This window comes from Elephas maximus, chromosome 20 (assembly GCF_024166365.1).
Source record: "Elephas maximus indicus isolate mEleMax1 chromosome 20, mEleMax1 primary haplotype, whole genome shotgun sequence".
NCBI lineage: Eukaryota > Metazoa > Chordata > Mammalia > Proboscidea > Elephantidae > Elephas > Elephas maximus.
In genome coordinates, this window is record NC_064838.1 from 55991281 (window position 1) to 56006385 (window position 15105).

At 41.7% G+C, this 15105-nt stretch overlaps 1 protein-coding gene across 1 annotated transcript in view; it reads left to right on the forward strand.

Annotated features, from left to right (window-relative positions):
• Nucleotides 1–205: 205 nt before the first annotated feature.
• Nucleotides 206–15105, forward strand: part of LOC126063636 (IQ domain-containing protein F5-like) — a 29151-nt gene continuing 14251 nt past the window's right edge. The window contains exon 1 of the mRNA XM_049862072.1: nucleotides 206–373. Coding sequence (XP_049718029.1) covers nucleotides 206–373 — 168 coding nt within the window. The remainder of the gene's footprint in view (nucleotides 374–15105) is intronic.

The window sequence follows — 15105 nt, forward strand, 5'->3', positions numbered from 1 at the left end:
ATACCAAGGAGGCCAGTGTGGCACAAGCAGCGTAAGGCAGGGGAGAGGAGCAAGGGATGAAGTCAGAAAGCTAAATTAAGCAGTGTGGTACTACAGAAAGTGAAATTTCTAGACAGAATTGTTGAGAATTGTCCAGCAAGAAGGAAGGACCTCTTGAATCAAGGACAAAAGCAGACCTTTCCCACAGGCTTCCCTCCTTCCAAAGATGACTCCCGCGTGCCTTCTCAGGAGACCACTTCCTCAGGAAGAGTCTGAGCATGAGTATGAGGTGACAACTGCTAAGGTGGTCCTGGCATGGCCTACATGTCTGGAGGTGAGAGGTGTTCTAGGACGGTACAAGGTAAACAAGGACGAGTTTGAGCATATGGTGTGGGTAAGATATGGAGAGAATTTGAAAAAGGGTGATGCAATTGATGCAGGGCCTGGTCTTACTGATCCTTTGGCTATAGAAGGAGAAGAACAACCCTGGCTGGTGGGAAGAGATCTCCTTGGACCCTGGAAGGTCAGAGGTGGAGGGTGGGAAGATTAATCTCTCTCAACTCTTGTCTGCAGGGCATCTGGCCAATTTAACCCAGGTTGCTGCTGCCACCCTAAACTTGACCGCTGACCAACAAAGAATCTTAATCTAAAAACTCTCAAAAGCCTCCCAACATCTGCTGACTCCAGAAAGGAACAGTCTTCACTTAAGATGACAGAACAAGGTTAATTTTCTGAACACTGATATGATCCCCTTTAGCCCCATCCTGTTATTGTTGGACTCTTGTACATTTGTCACAGACTGCTGATTGTTCTTTGAGGTCTAAGGTGCACCTGACTCAAGTCATGGTATTTTCAATCACCTCATATGCATGTGAAAGCTGGACTATGAATAAGGAAGACTGAAGAAGAACTGATGCTCTTGAATTGTGGTATTGGCAAAGAATATTCAATATGCCATGGACTGCCAGAAGAACGAACAAGACTGTCTTGGAAGAGGTACAGCCAGAATGCTCCTTAGAAGTGAGGATGGCGAGACTTTGTCTCACATACTTTGGACATGTTATCAGGAGGAACCATGCCTGGAGAAGGACATCAAGCTTGTAGGCAGAAAGTCAGCAAAAAAGAGGAAGACGCTGAACGAGATGGATTGACATAGTGGCTGCAACAATGGGCTCAAACATAGCAACAATTATGAGGATGGCACAGGACCAGGCAGTGTTTCATTTTTGTTTTCTTCATTTTTAGGCATAACCCATACAAAAGGCTAAAGCTTTTTACCTTCATCAGTAAGTGCTCTAAGTCACCTTCACTTTCGGAAAGCAAGGTTGTGTCATGTGCATATCATAGGTAGTTAATGAGTCTTTCTTCAATCCTAATGCCACATTCTTTTTCATGTACTCCAGCTTTTCAGATTATTTGTTCAACATACAGGTTGAATAAGTAAATTGAAAGGATAAAACCCGGCTGCACAACTTTTTCCGTTTTGAACCATATAGTATCTTCTTGTTCTGTTCAAATCACTGCCTCTTGATCCACGTACGGGTTTTGCATGAGCACAATTTAGTGTTCTCGAATTTTCATTCTTTGTAACGTTATCCATAATTTGTTATGATCCACACAGTTCAATGCCTGTCATAGTTTATAAAACACAGGTAAACATCTTTCTGCTGTCCTCTGCTTTTGGCCAAGATTCATCCGACACTGGCAATGTTATCCCGTTTTACATTCTCTTATGAATCTGGCTTGAACTTCTGGCAGTTCCTTGTTGCTATACAGCTGTAGTCAGTTTTGATTAACCTTCAGCAAAATTTTTCCTGCATGTGATGTTAATTATATTGTTTAATAATTTCTTCATTTTGTTTGATTGCCTTTCTTTGGTATAGGCACAAATATGGATATCTTCCAGTCAGTTGCCCAGGTAGCTGCCTTCCAGATTTCTTGGCTTAGATGAGTAACATTCTCAGTGTTGCATTCATTTACTGAAACATCTCAATTGGTATTCCGCCAATTCCTGGAGCTTTGTTTTGCCAGTGCTCTCAGTGAAGCTTGAACTTCTTCCTTCATTACCAGTGCTTCTCGATCACATCCTACCTCCTGAAGTGTCTGGGCATCAACCGGTTCTTTTTGGTGCAGTGACTCTGTGTACTCCTTCCATCTTCTTTGATGCTTTCTGCATCATTCAGTCGTTTACCCGTAGAATCCCTCAGCGATGCGACTCAAGGCTTGAATTTTCTCTCTGGTTGTTTCAGCTTTAGAAATGCTGACTGTATTCTTCTCCTTTGGCTTTCTAACTCTAGATCTTTGCACATTTCATCACAATACTTTACGGTGTCTTTTCAAGCTGCCCTTTGAAATCTTCTGTTTTACTCTTTTACTTCATCATTTTTTCCATTTGTTTTATCTAATTTGTGCTCTTTTTTTTTCAACAACATAATTGCCAACTATAAATGTGGATCTTGCCCAGTGGATTACACAGGAATCAAAGCGACTATATCTGTAGAAACGACGATGGAGAAGCTCGGTATTATCAGTCAAGACAAAGCCAGGGGCTGACTGTGAAACAGACCATCATTTGTCCATGTGCAAGCTCAGGTTGAAGCTGAAGGAAAAGCACGTCCACGACAGCCAAAGCATGGCTTTGAATACGTCCCATCTGAACCTAGAGCCCATCTCAAGAAAAGATGTGACACACTGAACACTAATGACGAAAGACTGGAAGAGTCGTGGGAAGACATCAAAGGAATCTACATGAAGAAAGTAAAAGATCATTAAAAAGGCAGGAAAGAAGGAAAAGACCAAATGGGTTTCAGAAGAGACTCTGAAACTTGGGTTTTTTTTTAATGTAGCTACTAGAAAAATTAAAATTACGTATGTGGCTCACATTTGTGACTCGCATTATATTTCTATTGGACAATGTTGGTCTAAATTAATATACAGGTAGTCCCTGGCTTACAATGGGGATCCTTCCAATGACATAATGACATAAGTCGAATACCTTATTTTTTTCATTATTATTGCCTTTTTTTTTTTAACCAGTATCTTTATAAATTCGATCTTCAGGGGTTGGAAACATGACATATAAACATCTGCAAGTGAACATCTGAGGATGATAACAACAGCAAATTGCTCACTGCAGCATTGTATGTAGTACAAAATACTAATGATAAGACATACAAAAAAACAGATGGCCCTAAGTGCAGTTTGTCATAACTCGAATACGTCATAAATTGGGGATTACCTGTAATAGTAAGAGAATGTCTAACTTCTAAGATAATAGAGTAAGGGGAGGAATAAAATAATTAAAAAAAAAAAAACACTTAAGCCAAAAGAAGGAAAGGAAGGAGAGAGAGGGAAAAATACTGAACAGATGAAGTAGAAAGCAAGTAGTAAGACAGTCATTGAAACACTAATATACTAGTAATTACATTAAATCTAAGTGGATTAGCACTCATTTAAAAGGTAAAGATTGTCAAACTGAGTTAAAAAAAAAAAAAGACATGCTGCTTACAAGTGATACTTCTAAAATACAGAGATTCCATAAGATCGAAAATTATAAACCATGTAAATGTAAACCAAAGAAAACTGATGTAGCTCTTTATCATACACAGTTAATTTTAAGGAAAAGAGCATCAAGAAATAAAGAGACTTGCTTCATAATGATAGATAGTCACTCACGGGGATGGCACAACAATTCTAAATTTGTAGGCATCTAATAACATAGACCCAGGATAAAAGAAGCAAAAATTGACAGAGACAAAAGGAGAAATGGACAAATCCAAAATTACAGTGGGAGATTTTAACATACTTCTCTCAGTATCTGATAGAATAAGAAGACAAAAGATCAGTAAGGGTATGAAATATTCGAACAACGTGATTAACGACACTGACTTATTTAGTACACATAGAACATTGCCCCCAACAATTGTAAAATACACATTATCTTCAAGAACATATGGAATACTTACCAAAATGGGCCCTATTCTGGGCCATAAAGCAAGTCTCAACAAACTTCAAAGAATTTAAATCATACGGATTACGTTCTTTGGCCACAGTTGAAGTAAGCCAGAAATCAATAATAATAAGACAATTAGAAAGTTCCCAAATGTTTAGAAATGAAGCAAACACACTTCTATATAACTCAGAGGTCAAAGAAAGAACTTGAAATGATAATAAGAAGCTATTTTGAGCTGAATGACAGCAAAACATTACATATCAAAAACTGGGGATGCAACTAAAACTGGATTAGAGAGGAATTTATTATTTCATATGTATACATTAGGAAAGAAAGTTAGAAAACCAGCGAGTTAATTATTTGTCTCAAGAAGTTACAAAAGCAATTTAAGTAGGTGGAAAAGAACAATAGTAGACATAAGGACAGAAATTAAAAAAAAAAAGAATAAAAAATCAGGGGAAAAACAAACAAACTCAAGTCTCCAAATTTCCAAGAAGCCTGAAGGATCTTGGTGTCATGAACAGGGGCCTCACACTCACATGGTATCCTTCAGGTTCTAATGTGCTTTCTCCTAGATCCTGCACCCATGAGAAGAACAGGACAAGTGTATCTCCATTTTCAGATGAGTGTGAATGTACCCATGGTCATCATTAGCTAGATAGTGGCAGATGCAGGACACGAAGTCAGGGTTCCCAGATTTATATTGGCATGAACAAAAAAAGGGAATGGATTGACTTACCTAAAGGTTAAGAGGTTTATTAGTTTCTATGGTTGCTAAAGCAAATTACCATGAAAGTGGTGGCTTAAACAACAGCAATGTATCCTCTCGTAGTCCTGGAGGCCAGAAGTCTGAAGTCAAGGTGTGGTCAGGGCCATGTTCCCTCCAGAGGCTCTAGGGGAGGTTCTGTTCCTTGCCTCTTCCACATTCTGATGATTGCCAGCATTCTTTGGCTTGAGGTCACAGCACTCCCATCTCTGCCTCCATCTTCACATCACCTGCTCTTCTGCATGTCTCTCTTAAAACGCCCTTTGCCTCTCTTTATAAAGATACATGTGATTGCATTTAGGTCCCACCTAGATAATCTGGATAAGCTCTTCCTGTCTAGGTCTTTAATCACACCTTTTGGCATATAGGGTAAAATTCCAGGAATTTGATGTTCATATCTTTTGGGGGGCTATTTTTAGGCCTACTCCAAGAGCAAATGTGGCTTTAAAAAAACAGTTAAATGCAGGACTCCAGATAATGTTAATGGATTCCTTCTTATTTCCTACCAGATCTGTATGATCTAAAAAGCCACAGCAAGCCAGAGGTGCCATGAAATGGAGTACACCATGGCATACAGGCCTGGCTATATCAAAACCTACCTCACTCACAGACTCAGCATACCTGATGGTGGCTTATGGGCAATCTATCCCATAGATAAAGGCCTGGCCCTAGGCTACCCTAGGCCTCTGCTCCTAATAGCAGATGTGGCAAACCTTGTCTCCAAAAGAGGCCCTAGGCCCCAGGCCTGCCTGAGATGCCTGTGGAGATAAACAGCCTGTTCCAGCCTCACTCCCCAAGGGGTGTAGAAACTAGGCTTTATTTTCATGCAGCCCCTGCCTGGGCTTCTCCAGGAAGTCTGGCTACAGCAGGGCCAGCTGGAAAGGCCAGGATTCCACAGACCTGGGTTTGGCAGAGCCCTCAGGGCCAGCCACAGCACGTGGCAGGGAGCCAGGAGGACAGGGCACCTCAGATGAGCAACAGCAGGGTAAGTGCTGTGCCTCACGGATGGGGGTGCATAGCAGCCAGCCACAGCCGGCCCCTGGGGAGGCCGAGGCAGGAGCTGAGGAGCAGCAGCTGGGCCTGCTGCCTCCCTCTCCTGGGGCTGAGCTGCAGGGCTTGCCTCCCCTGTGCTGGCCACTTCCTGGGAGAACCAGGCACACGGTTGGGGAGGGAAGAGGGAGCCCAGGGAAGGCTAAGGGGCAGGGGGGAAGGCTGACCCTCTGCCATTAGAGGGTATGGTTTGGGAATGTGACCTCTAAATCCTACCACATATTCAGAAGCAGCTATGCTACACATCCATCCTCCAAGACCCCCTCTTCTGTCCTCCCCACAGGCTGTCCCACCCACTGCTGAGCCTGCCTCGCGTGGGTGGGTGCTGATGGGTCTCTGCTCTGCTAAGTCTCCTTCTCTCTCTGTATCTCTGTCCTAACCATCTCTGTACCAGGTCTCTCACAGTCTCTGCTTTGTCATCTATGCCCAAGGTCCCTCATTCTCACTGTGTCTCTGAACCTCCGTCTTAGAGCTCTGAGGTCTGCGACCACCGCAGGGGCTGGTGATGGTGGGCCCTATACAAGGGTGGGAGGACCAGTTGAGAAGGTGTGTGAATGTCAAGGGTCTGTCTGGGCCTCACAGCTGGGTGACCATTGCCCTTGCCCCAGGCCCCTTCAGTGTGTGTGTGGCGGGGGGCGGTCTCCAGAGCAGCTGTGGTACATTTGTGGGTCCAGGGTCTGGTCTGATGCCCAACACCATTGGCAGCTGCAGGTTGCCAAGGTGCGGCCCAGGACTTGGAGTCTTTGACTGGGCCCAGCTCCTCTAAGGAGCCTCTTCTTCGGGAGTTTAGGGAACAACTCCCTGCTCCTCCTACCCCACTGTGAGCTATTACTCCTCCCATCGCTGGTGGGAGCTGTGCCTGCACTTGACTGTCTAGCTCTGTAGGGTGGCCGTGCCTGGAATTCTGCATGACCAGTCCCTGGGTATGCTACCTTCTGGGAGGAAAAAAAAAAATTTTTTTTTTTTGCTGTTTAAACCTGGGCTTTGCCGGACTTAAGCACTCAGCAAGGTCAAGTCAATCAATTCTTTCTCTTCCATAAATGAACCAAATAAGAATTGGAAAGGAAGGAGAGAAGAGTGCAGGCTGGCTAGGATCTTCAGGACCTGAGGAATGATGTAGTGAGTTTTCTGGGTTTTTTTTTTTTTTGCCCAGACTCAACGGCAACAGGTATGGTTTTTTTTTTTTTTTTTTCCTTTTTTAATTTCAGACTTGGTGCTTCCCAAATTGTAAAAAAAAAAAAAAAACTTGATCTTCACAGCACCCCACTCAGTCTTTTCTGAAACGATGTCAACAGGAGAGTTGGGGTACCTCGTTACAGCCTGGTGAGGGTGGAAGTCTAGGCTTCCCACTTTGCCTTTGCTGTCGTGGCTGGGGATGGGACCATGCAATTTTCTGTGGTGTTTGGCTGCAGTAGAGCAGTTATTGTTTAACAATATTCTGTATTGTTAGGTTCCCCACCTCCTGGTTCTTTAACTAGAGAGCAGGCTTTTGTTGGGGTTTTTTTGGTCTGTGCCTGTTGATGTTCCCAGGTTGCTGGCTTCTTTAGCACCAATTCTGGGATATATGAGACAAAAAGAAAACCCAGAGAACTCACCACATTGTTCCTCAAGTCCCGGAGCCTCCTAGCCAGCCTGCCTTCTTCTCTCCACTGCTGAGTCAATGTACTGCTGCAACCGTTTTTTAATTACCTTCAGCGGTAGCAGCAGTACATCTACAGGGAACTGCCAGAAATTCAAGACAGATTCAGAAGAGGACGTGGAATGAGCAATATCATTGCTGATGTCAGGTTGATCCTGGCTGAAAGCAGAGAATACCAAAAAGATGTTTACTTGTGTTTTGTTGAATACGCAAAGGCATTCAACTGTATGGATCATAACAAATTATGGATAACATTGCAAGGAATGAGAATTCTGGAACACTGAATTGTGCCCATGAAGAACCTGTACAAAGACCAAGAGGCAGGAGTCCGGACAGAACAAGGGGAAACTGTGGTTTAAAATTAGGAAAGGTGTGTGTCAGGGTTGTATACTTTCACCATACTTATTCAATCTGTATGCTGAGCAAGTAATCTGAAAAGCTTCATCAGGATTGGAGGAAGACTGGTTAACAACCTTTGATATGCAGATGACACAACATTGCTTGCTGAAAGTGAAGAGAACTTGAAGCATTTACTGATGAAGATCAAAGACTATAGCCTTCAGTAAGGATTACACCTCAACGTAAAGAAAACAAAAATCCTCACAACTGGGCCAATAAGCAGCATCATGATAAATGGACAAAAGATCAAAGTTGTGAAGGATTTCATTTTGTTTGGCTCCACAATCAACGCCCATGGATGCAGCAGTCAAGAAATCAAAAGGCACATTGCATTGGGCAAATCTGATGTAAAAGACCTCTTTAAAGTATTAAAAAGCAAAGATGTCTGTTTGAGAACTAAGGTGCTCCTGACCCAATCTGTGGTAATTTCAATTGCCTCATATGCATACAGAAGCTGGAGAATGAATTAGGAAGACCTGGGAAACTTTAAAAATCTGGGTTTTTAGGAAGATTTAACGCCTTTGAAGTATGGTGTTGGTGAAGACTATTGAATATACCATGGACTGCCAGAAGAATGAACAAATCTGTCTTGAAAGAAGTATATCCAGAAAGCTCCTTGGAAGCAAAGATAGCTAAAGTTCATCTCACATACTTTGGACATGTTATCAGGAGAGACCAGTCCCTAGAGAAGGACATCATGAAATGAAAAAGAAGAAAGAAAGAGAGGAAGATCCTCAACAAGAGGGATTGACACAGTGGCTGCAACAATGGGCTGAAGAATAACAATGGGCTCAGAAATAACAATGATTTCGAGGATGGCTCAGGACCAGGCAGTGTTTTGTTCTGTTGTACGTGGGATGGCAGTGAGTCAGAACCGATTGGAAGACACCTAAAAACAAACATTACAATGAGTCTTTGAATCTATGAACACAGTATGTCTCTCCATTTATTTAGATCTTCTTTGATTTTTTTTATTCAGTGTTTTGTCATTTTCAGCATACTAATTCTGTATGTGCTTTGTTACATTAACAGCTAAGTAATTCAATTTTTTAAAATCTTTATTGTGCTTTAAGTGAGAGCTTACAAGTCAAATCAGTCTCTCATACAAAAAAATTTATATACACCTTGCTATATTTTTTTTTACATACTTCTAATTTTTCTCCCCCGATGAAACAGGCTGCTCCTTCCCTCCACTCTCTCTTTTCATGTCCATTCCGCCAGCTTCTAACCCTCTCTGCCCTCTCATCTCCCCTCCAGATGGGAGATGCCAACATAGTCTCAAGTATCTACTTGATCCAAGAAGCTCATTCTTCACCAGCATCTTTTTCTATCCCATTGTCCAGTCCAATCCCTGTCTGAAGAGTTGGTTTGGGAATGGTTCCTGTCCTGGGCTAACAAAGGTCTGGGGGCCATGACTTCTGTGTTCTTTTGATATAATGCCCTTACTGTTTAAAAGCGCTTCTTGATTTCTGCCACAAAAGGCTCACCTTGTACTTCCCTGTCCCAGATCAGGAATTAACATTTCTCCATGCTTCCTTTTCCTTTTAGTAGAAAAAGGTATTTAGAAGTCAAATTCTGGCACTAGATGTGCTCATTGCTGCTCCCAGCCCCTCTCAGTAGACAGAGGTAGGGAATATGTTTGTGTATATACACAAGCACACACATTAATATTTATTTCTATATCTATCTATACTGAAATCTCTTAACCCAAAATAAAGAGTTCATTCTAGGTTTCTCCTTTGCATATTTCTAACCCCTATTTCTGAGAATGAGATACCTGACTCATTATCCTTATTAAATTTTCTTATTGGATCAATCCCTCCTGTATGTGACTAATCCTTCATCATTGTTGCTGCTCTATTCCCATGCAGACACCCTTTTTAGCCTGCTTGGGCTCTGACACCCCATATAAGATGGCCCTTTATGTGGACACCCTGTCTTACCCTTCTTAGGCTCTGTCATCATCGCGATAATGTGGATGACTTTTTTTTACCCCACTTGGGTTCCAACACTGTGCCAGGCAGCCCCCATATGTGAACAGACTCCTCACTTCAGTGTTGGCTCCTCACATTGGTCTGTGTCCTGTGTTAATGCCTCCTCTCCCAACTTGAGTGGACACCAATTGTCAGGCTGCATTCTACATGTATAGTCTCCTCATTGTGCTCAAGTTCTGACTTGCTACACCATCAAGCATGCCCTCTTCATCCTGCTCTAGGTATAGTACCCAATACTGGTATGACTTTGGACCCCCTGTGTAGGTTTCTTTCTCACCCTGTCCAGGTCCCATGCTGGGGAGCTCTCCTATGCTGGCACCTCCCTCACCCCACTTGGGATCCACACTGCTCTGTGCCATTGTGGCTCTCCCTCCTCCAGGTGCATGCACGTGGCACTGCCCAAGCTAATGACTTGTGGACTGAATTGTTCAGGAAGGGAAGGAAAGAAAAAGATGAGAAAGACAACAGGAAACAAATTTTGGGTTTTTATTGAAAAATAGAAACAGAACAACCAGAACAGAAATAATGAGAATGGTCACGCATTGTGAAAAATGTAACCCATGTCAGTGAACAATTGTGTAGAAATTTCTTTGTAAACCTTCACCAAAAACACAATAAAATATAATTAAAAAAATAAAATAGAGGCAAACCATCTGCAAAAGAAAATTCCCAGTCACTGGTTAAAATCTGCTTCAGCGTTTTCATCCCAAACCTCTACAGAGTGTAACCACAAAGAAAATTTAGAAAATGCCTGTAAGAAAATGGGTTAAAATGTTTGAGACGGGCTCAGGCTTTCCTTTCCTACCACAACTTCATAGGAATAACAGAAAAAGAATACATTTATTTAAAAGATCCCTAGTAGTACCTAAAAATACAGGAAGTGGGCTTTCGGTGGAAATTTAAAAATTTTAAATAAAGTATGTGGAATCCCTAAAATACAGAAGGCAGATGTAAAAAGACTGAAAGAAAAAAATAAATAAAATCTCAAAAACAGATCTCATAATAAAGCAGACTGGTCACATAGTCACTCCAAGCTTGGAAGCGGTTGGTCTGGGGAGCAGCAGGGGTTGTGGGCTGCCGAAGGTGGCTGGTTGGAATATGTTGTTAGTTGCTGTTGAGTCAATTCCTACTCATGGAGACCCCATGTGTGCAGAGCAGAACTGCTCCATAGGGTTGTCAAGGCTGTGACCTTTCAGAAGCAGATCACCAGGATCACCAGGCCTGTCTTCAAGGGAACCTCTGGGCACGTTTTAACTGCCAAGCTTTAGCTAACTATTTATTTCAATTTGAACCACACAGTTGGCAAAAGAGGGCCTGTCCCCAAGGAGGAGCTGTGAGTGGCCTGAGGAGGCACGTGACACCCTTGCACAAAAAGGGTCCTGCCCAGGAGACTCCCCACTGACATATAATCCCTGACAGCCCACCCCATTCCTCTCTAGCAATCCGTGGAATCAGGGACCTAGCATTCAACAACAGGTTAAGGAGAAATCTCAAAACAAAGATAAGCATCCAATTAAGAATCACCAAGCTTTGGAGAAAACCAAGAGCATGAAAAAGCATCCCTAAACTCAACGGCAGAAGACAATAGCCAAAGAAAACACTTAAGAAGGCAATTTAAAGAAGTAAAGTTAATATTCTCTCAGCTGTAAACAAAGAACAAACCATTATTAAAAAGAGCTATCCATGGATCTTAGAAAGGAACATTTTTGTCAAAATCAAAGCCTAATAGATGTGTGGAAACAATCGAAATGCCCATCAACAGATGAATGGATAAACAAAATGGGGGTATATACACACAGTGGAATATTACTCAGCCATAAAGAGAAATGAAGCTCTGATGCATGCCACTACATGGCTGAACCTTGAAAACGTTATGCTGAGTGAAAAATCAGTCGCAAAAGGACAAATACTGTATGATCTCACTTATATGAAATGAGCAAATAATCTAGAAACCAAAGATTATTAATGGTTACCAAGGGTGGAAGGAAGGAGGGTGAGGGGAGTTTTTGCTTAGGGGGCAGTGAGTTTACTGTAATGGTAGTAGAATAATTTGGAAAAAGATAATGAGAATGATTATACAACTTGAAGAATGTAATCAATGTCGCTGAATTATACATGTAGAAATTGTTTAATTGATGTGTTTTGTTGTGTATATTTTCACCACAATTTTTTTTTTTTTAACCTAACGGATGGACTGAAAAGCAGAATGGACATAACTAAAGTGGAGATTAGTGACAGCCAAGTTTGACCTCTCCTGACATGCAGCACAAAAGGACAGAGAAATGGAAAGGATGAAAAAAAGAATGGAGCATAGACCCAGAAATTTCAGCCTTGGTTGAATGTGTGTTCATGAGAGAGGAAGCAGAGAGAATGAAGAGCAAGAAGATTCAAGGCAGCTATTGCCCTGAGATAACCTTTAAACCTTAAACCAAAAGCATCCCCCTGAAGTCTTCTTAAAACCAAACTATAGTTTAGCTTAACTGGTAAATGCCTTGAGGATTGTGCACTTTTAAGAACTATCTAGGATATAGACATATTGTATACAGGTAGGTACAGATGTGTTCATAGGTGAGAACAGACAGAATATCTAGACCCATTGCTGCTGAGTTGATTCCAACCCATATCGACCCTATAAGACAGAGTAGAACTGCCCCACAGGGTTTCTAAGGCAATAATCTTTATGGAAGCACACTGCCACATCTTTAATTCACAAAGTGGCTGGTGGGTTCAGCATGATGTCCTTCTCCAGGGACTGTTCCCTCTTGATAACATGTCTAAAATACGTGAGATGAAGTCTCACCATCCTTATTACTAAGGAGTATTCTGGCTGTACTTCTTCCAAGACAGATCTGTTCATTCTTCTGGCAGTCCATGGTAGAGTCAATATTCTTCACCAATGCCATGCACTAATTCTTCTTTGGACTTCTTTATTCACTGTCCAGGTTTTGCGTGCATATGAGGCAATTGAAAATACCATGGCTTTGTCAGGTGCACCCTAGTCTTCAAAGTGACATTTTTGCCTTGTAACACTTGAAAGAGATCATTTGCAGCAGATTTGTCCAATGCAATATATCGTTTGATTTCTTGACTGTTGCTTCCATGGGTGTTGATTGTGGAGCCAAGTAAAATGAAATCCTTGACAACTTCAATCTTTTCTCCGTTTATTATGATGCTTATTATTGGCCCATTTGTGAGGATTTTTGTTTTCTTTACATTGAGGTATAATCCATAGTGAAGGCTGTAGTCTTTGATCTTCATCAGTAAGTGCTCCAAGTCCTCTTCACTTTCAGCAAGCGAGGTTGTGTCATCTGCATATCACAGGTTGTTAATGCCTAATGCCCCATTCTTCTTCATATAGTCCAGCCTCTCGGATTATTTGCTCAGCATACAGATTGTATAAATATGGTGAAAGGATACAACCCTGACGCACACCTTTCCTGACTTTAAGCCACACAGTTCTGTTCTGTTCTGTTCAAATGACTGTCTCTTGGTCTATGTAGGGGTTCCAGATGAGCAAAATGAAGTGTTCTGGAATTCCGTCCTTCACAATGTTATCCGTAACTTGTTAAGATCTGTATAGTCAAATACCAATAAAACACAAGTAAATATCTTTCTGGTATTCTCTGCTTTCAGCCAAGATCCATCTGACATTAGCAATGATATCCCTCGTTTCAGGTCTTCTTCTGAATCCAGCTTAAATTTGTGGCAGTTCCCTGTTGAGGTAATGCTGCAACCACTTTTGAATGATCTTCATCACTTGTGTGTAACATTAATGGTACTGTTCAATAATTTTCACATTCTGTTGGGTCACCTTTCTTTGGAATGGTCACAAATACGGATCTCTTCCAGTTGGTTGGCCAGGTAGCTGTCTTCAATATTTCTTGGCTTATATAAGTGAATGAGGGCTTCTAGCATTGCACTCGTTTGTTGAAACACCTCAATTGGTATTTGCCAATTTCTGGAGACTCGTTTTTTTCCAGTACCTTCAGTGGAGCCCTGGTGGTGCAGTGGTTACAGTTCAGCTGCTAATCAAAACGTCAGCAGTTAAAACCCACCAGCCACTCCTTGGAAACCCTATGGGACCATTGTACTCTGTCCTATAGGGTCGCTATGTGTTGGAATCAACTTGACAGCAATGGGTTTGGTGTTTTTGGGTCAGTGAAGCTTAGACTTCTTCCTTCAGTACCATCTATTCTTGATCATACACTACCACCTGAAGGATTGAATGTCACCCAATGCTTTTTAGTAGAGTGACTTTGTGTACTCCTTCCATCTTCTTTAGAAGCTTCCTGCATAGTTCAATATTTTGACCATAGAATCTTTCAATATTGCAACTCGAGGCTTGAATTTTTTCTTCAGTTCTTTCAGCTTGAGAAATGCTGAGCATGCTCTTCCCTTTTGGCATAACATAGTTCACAAAAATCATGATCTGCATCCTAATAAAGTGAGTAGCATTTGGGATCTTGAAAGCTTTCAAGTGGCCATCTAAAACACAACTACAGGTCTCTCTACTAGCCAGGAGCAAAAGAGTAAGAAGGTAACCAAAAACTCAGAGAAGAAACAAGTCTGCAAGGGCCACAACCTCATCTACCCTGAGACCAGAAGAACTAGATGGTGCCTAGCTACCACCACTGGCCATTCTGACTGGGGTCACAATAGATAGTCCAGATAGACTGGGAGAAAAATGTGAAGTGGAACTCAAATTCTTAAAAAATAAACCAAAAAAAGCAGACAAACTGGAACAGTAGAGAACAGAGGACTCCCTGAGGCTATCTCCCTGAGACACTCTCTAGACCTAGAACCCAGCCTATCCCCTGAGATTGGCTTTTAGTGAAATAGCAGAGTGACCCACAAAATGAGGGATATTACCTGTAAGATCAGTGATCTACTTAAAAATAATCTATGTGAGTTCAAAACATCAGCAATTACTCAAAGGCAAAGATGAGAAGATAAGGGGGCAGGAAAACTAGAGTACTGGAAATGGAACAAAGAGAACACAATTAAGGAGAATGTTGACACTTTGTGATAAATGTAACTAATATCATTGAACAATTTGTGTGGAAATTGTCAAACGGGACCTGCTATGGATTGAATTGTGTCCCCCAAAAATGTGTGTCAACTTGGCTAGGCCATGATTCCCAGTATTGTGTGTTTGTCCACCATTTTGTGATCTGATGTGATTTTCCTACGTGCTATAAATCCTACCTCTATGATGTTAATGAGGCACGATTAAAGGCAGTTATGTTAATGAGGCAAGACTCAATCTACAGGATTAGGTTGTATTTTGAGTCAGTCTCCTTTGAGATATAAAAAAGAGAATCCAGCA